The sequence below is a fragment of the Cryptomeria japonica genome, chromosome 9 (genome assembly GCF_030272615.1).
Source record: "Cryptomeria japonica chromosome 9, Sugi_1.0, whole genome shotgun sequence".
NCBI lineage: Eukaryota > Viridiplantae > Streptophyta > Pinopsida > Cupressales > Cupressaceae > Cryptomeria > Cryptomeria japonica.
In genome coordinates, this window is record NC_081413.1 from 208,770,373 (window position 1) to 208,775,653 (window position 5,281).

The following is a 5,281-nucleotide window of genomic DNA, read 5'->3' on the forward strand; positions in this document are numbered from 1 at the left end:
CTTAACAAATAATCCTTACCAAAATTAACTTGAAAATTGGGTTAACTCAACTATTTACCCATAATTGTAATCTTAATAAAGGAATCCCTTATGATTGCTAAAATTGAACTAAAATGGGGAGTATTTGTATAGTTGTTTACATCTTAATCTTAGTAAATGTATCTTTTCATTTTAACTTCATTTAACTAAAAGGAGTGACATGCAATAAGATAGTTATATTCTAATCCTAAAGGGAGAACGTCACTATGAACTTATGTTTTAATCCTAAAGGGAGAACGTCAATAAGATGTAAAAGACTTATAAATTATGTACTCCTAACGATATAATACCAAAGGGGTCTTGCAGTTGAGCAGACCTGGAGATGTAGCCCTTTAGGGGTGAACTCCGAGATCATTTCTGTGTTATGTGATGTTTTAGCTTCTTTTGTTTCATGCTTTAAATTATCATGGATGGTGGTATTCTTGTATAAGTGTACGATGGGAAATTTACGAATTTGAATCTAAGTGCATGAAATTATTCATCTTGACAAATGTAGAAACCAGGTTCATAAAAGATTGTAATTAAGATTATGGAAAAGTATTTTGATAATGTTAATTAAAAGTAGTAATAGTGGAAAGAATCTTGTTGGGTTACATCATTGGATTAACTTGTTATTAAGCATGTAAATTGAACGAATGTGAATGGAAGACAAAGTTAGAATTAATGTTATAATTCCTAGATTGAAACCTAAAGGATGAACATCATATAGGTATTTACCTTTTTATCTTGGTAAATGAGTAACGCCATGTTAATTATGTTAATCTATATTGGATGAATTTGTTTAGTTATTTTACGTTTTAATCTTAACAAATAATCCTTACCAAAATTAACTTGAAAATTGGGTTAACTCAACTATTTACCCATAATTGTAATCTTAATAAAGGAATCCCTTATGATTGCTAAAATTGAACTAAAATGGGGAGTATTTGTATAGTTGTTTACATCTTAATCTTAGTAAATGTATCTTTTCATTTTAACTTCATTTAACTAAAAGGAGTGACATGCAATAAGATAGTTATATTCTAATCCTAAAGGGAGAACGTCACTATGAACTTATGTTTTAATCCTGTAATAATGAATATCATCTTGTAAACTATAATTTAATCTAAAGGATGAACTCATGTGTTCCCTATACCTTTTCACCTTAATGAATTTAGTCCATTTATTAGCATTATTAAAACTTCAATGAATGAATTCTATGGCTACTCACATTATTATCTCCATAAAAGAACTATGACTCATTAGTTGGTTATGCTCGAAATTCAAATGATGGAACCCCACTCTTTTAATGGAAGTTTAATCCTTAATGGAACGAATCCCATCTCATTAGCCATACTTTTAATATTTAAGAAAGATATCAAATGTGGGTGGTTAACTTAAAACCAGTGAATGAACTTCGTTATATTTATCACATTGAACTTTAAGGGAGGCCTCTTAAATTTAATAGGTGTTAATGTGCATTGAGTAAATAACCTCACGATGGCCTCCTAACCACCCAAGGTAAATGAACGCTTCCTAAAAATTCTAAGATGTCATATCATTGAAACACATATATGTAATCAAGTTTTATGCATTATCTCGTAATTAAGATATCCAGTTTAATGGATCAGATGACGCAAGTTGAGTTAGGTTAAGGTTATGTAATCGCGTTGGGAAACTCCTTAAGATCGTTTAGCCTTCCGCTGTGTTATCTAAGTTTCAGACAACTCCAAAATACCGTAAGGATTGTAACTAATCAGTAATACTCTTTACTATTATTAAAAAAAAAAAAAATTACACTCTATTTGAGTGTTTTTAACTTAAACCCTTAGGGGTTTCCTGGCGGGGCATTACATTCTACAACAACCACTTTAATATAATATTAATTAACAAATAACATTTGATACTACTACATCAAGCGATGCATATAGAATAAATCCTTTTGTAATACATTATTATTATTACCGAATCTAAGATTGTCCTTCAAATGCGAGGGTGGCTTTTGACTATAGAAGAAAAAATCACAGACACATGGTCTCTTACTATATATGCATGCTACAATTTTATACAATAATTGGATTTTACAGCAGCAAGAATTAATAGTTAAGGCAAACAAATTTAACCCTTGCCTTGCCGTGTAACAATGGGCAACTAATGACCAAAAACCAAATAAATTTGTCAAACTTGGGTAGATATATGATTGAATATATATTTTACTTGTTTGGCAAAATGCTACTACATTCTACCAAAACATTGAGTATATATTTTACTAGTTTGGCTAAATGCCAGTACATTCTACCAGAACATTTAATAAATATTTTACTACTTTGGCTAAATGTAATTACATTCCACCAAAACTACTTATTTGATGTAGTGATAATCGCCCTACCATCAAGGTAACTTTTATTACAGCGAGTGTTAGTCCGTGTTGAGGTCGCTGGTTTTCATGTTGTCTTTATTAACAATTCGACTTGGTGGTTTAATGCGAAGCATTTAGAGAGGCATCTACTATTCCTATATCATACTGTGCTTCGGACTATTATATCATACCAACGGATTTTATTTCTTTAAGAATCTGTGTAAGGGGTCGAGCAGGATCTGTTTTCTTACGTGAAAGCCACTATGAACCGTTGTGTCGGTTTCGTATGCATTCTACTGGAGCTTCTCTACAAGAGGTCAGTTCTGGCGCAGCTATTTGTGGTGGCGGCTGCGCTAGGGTGGCTGCTGGTTCAAGTCATCGCCAAATGGCGGCGGCAGGAATGTTATCTTGTAGACTTCACATGCTACAAACCGCCGGCCGAGCGGCAGGCTAACACGGAGATGAGCATTTACATATCGGCAAGTAGTGAGCCGATTATTCCAGAAAATTCGAAATTCCAGTGGAAAATATTTCTACGCTCCGGTCTGGGAGAAGAGACTTCGCTGTCGCGCCACTTTTTCAACGAAGGAATGGTGCCGACATTGGAGGAAGCGCGTGTGGAGATGGAGGAGACCTTCTTCGCAACGGCGGACGAGCTGTTTGCCAGGACGGGTGTCACGCCGCAAGACATCGATATAGTCATAGTAACGGTCTCCACCTTCACGGCGGCGCCCTCGCACGCCGCCGTTGTCGCGAACCACTATAATATGAAGGAAAACGTGAAGACGTTTAATCTTTCCGGCATGGGGTGCAGCGCCGGTGTTTTAGCGGTGGACATGGCCAAGGATCTGTTGCTCGTAAATCCGGACTCGTACGTTCTCATCCTCACCACCGAGAACACAACTGTCAATGCAAACTACCCCGGCAACGACAGAACCTTCATGCTCACCAGCTGCCTTTTTCGAGTTGGCGGCGCCGCCCTGCTTCTCTCCAACAAACCGCAAGAGGTCGCGCGAGCCAAAATGCGGCTTGTCCATTCCATTCGGACCAACGTAGCCGCCAATGACGAGGCCTACAGTTGCATATTTGTGGCGGAGGACGACGACGGCGTGTACGGTGTCCGTCTTCTCCATTCTCTCCACGCCGTCGCTGCCAAGGCCGTGGCTAACAACTTAGCCACGCTCGGCCTCAAAGTTCTGCCGTTGAGCGAACAGCTATACTACGCCTACAATTGGCTCTGCATAAAGTTTTTCAAGATGAAGGTGGAGGCCTATGTTCCCAACTTCAAGCTGGCGTTCCAGCATTTTTGCGTCCACCCGGGAGGGCGCGCCGTCGTCAGCGGAATCGGGAAAAGGTTGAAGCTGAGTGAGTACGATCTGGAGGCGTCGCGCATGGCGCTCTTTCGCTTCGGTAACACGTCGACGAGCGGCGTGTGGTACGAAATGGCGTACTTGGAAGCGAAGAGGCGGCTCAAGGTTGGCGAGCGCGTGTTACAGATTGCGTTGGGGTCGGGGTTCAAATGCAACACCGCCGTTTGGGAAGTGCTGAGGGAGAAGCATCCTTTGGAGAGCAGCTGCTGGGACGAGTGCATTCACAGGTATCCCTGCGATACAAATAGAAAATACACGGATGATTTCTGTGACCAGTGGTTGCGTCGTGTTGGCCCCACACAATCTACGTCTAACGACTTGGACAACACCACAGGCTGATTGCACCTATATGTCTCATTCAAACCCTCCTAGCGTCCTACTATTTCAATTTCGTATACGTCTACTGAATTGGTTTGGAACGTTGTCCCTCATTTGGTACTCTCTTTCTTTTACACTTTGTTTAATTCCTAAGCCCCTTCAATGGAAAAGATATAGCCATTGATAAGGCCAATGGGAAAGAGATATCTCCCTATCCACCTAATAAGATTGAGCCAGCTATTATGTATTAGAAGGTCTAGATTGTGTTTATGTTTTTTATGTTTTTTATGTTTTTTATGTTTTTTACAATTAGCATATTAATTTTTATTATTTGAAATATTTAATAATATGTTAGTTTTGTAATCGTGATATCAAATCTATCCATTGTCATCTTTATGGTTTAAAATTAAGGTTCAAGGGATATTCATTGTATTTAGTATCAATTTTGCATTTTGATTTTGGGTATGTGGCTCTTATTGTTAGGTGAAGGCTATAATTTTTGTCTCCAGAATAAAAGTCTTATCTTATCTTAGTCGACAAGTAAAATTACGAGAGTATGCTAATTGTAAAAAACATAAAAAACATAAACACAATCTAGACCTTCTAATAGATTGAGGAATTCAAATGTTATTATGGGTATTTTAGCCTTTTTCTTATTCACTTTTACTTTTTCAACTTAATCTTATTTTATCAACTCCTTGTTATAAGAGTTGTTATAAAGAAATATCAAATGCATGGTTTAGATGTATTGCAAATTTAAAAAAAAATATTAGTGATGAAAATTTCACTTTCACTATTAGTCTTATGAAAATCATTCTCCGATATCTATTATATTTTCATCATTTATATTCATTATCATTTCACTATTTATTTACAATTAATTCAATATCATTCAAATTAAGTAGTTTTTGTTATTTAATTAAGTGAGCTAACATTTTATATTCATTTAAATAGATAAATATTAACCTTTTCTTATTATTTATCAAATATTAGAATAAAATAAATCAAACATGTCTCATATTCTCACATTATCCATTAATAAAATAATCCATTAATAAAATAAGTAGATCTTTGAGTTTTACCTTATTTAGTTAAATGATATGATTCATTCATTTAAGTAGCCAAATCATAATGCAATCACCTAAATCGGTCATGCACTCAATTAACTATGTTATGCAACTAGTTCACCCATTCAATCTAATCTCCATGCAACCAA

At 36.3% G+C, this 5,281-nt stretch overlaps 1 protein-coding gene across 1 annotated transcript; it reads left to right on the top strand.

The window, feature by feature from the left end:
• The first annotated feature begins 2,582 nt into the window (after positions 1–2,582).
• Positions 2,583–4,339, top strand: LOC131044578 (3-ketoacyl-CoA synthase 9). Its single transcript, XM_057977933.2, has one exon. It carries the CDS (start codon positions 2,641–2,643, stop codon positions 4,084–4,086), a length of 1,446 nt encoding a protein of 481 aa, XP_057833916.2. The 5' UTR covers positions 2,583–2,640; the 3' UTR covers positions 4,087–4,339.
• The last annotated feature ends 942 nt before the right edge of the window (positions 4,340–5,281 follow it).

Excerpts from the sequence above, each read along its gene's own strand:
- LOC131044578 (XM_057977933.2), top strand. The coding sequence starts at position 2,641 with ATGAACCGTTGTGTCGGTTTCGTATGCATTCTACTGGAGCTTCTCTAC.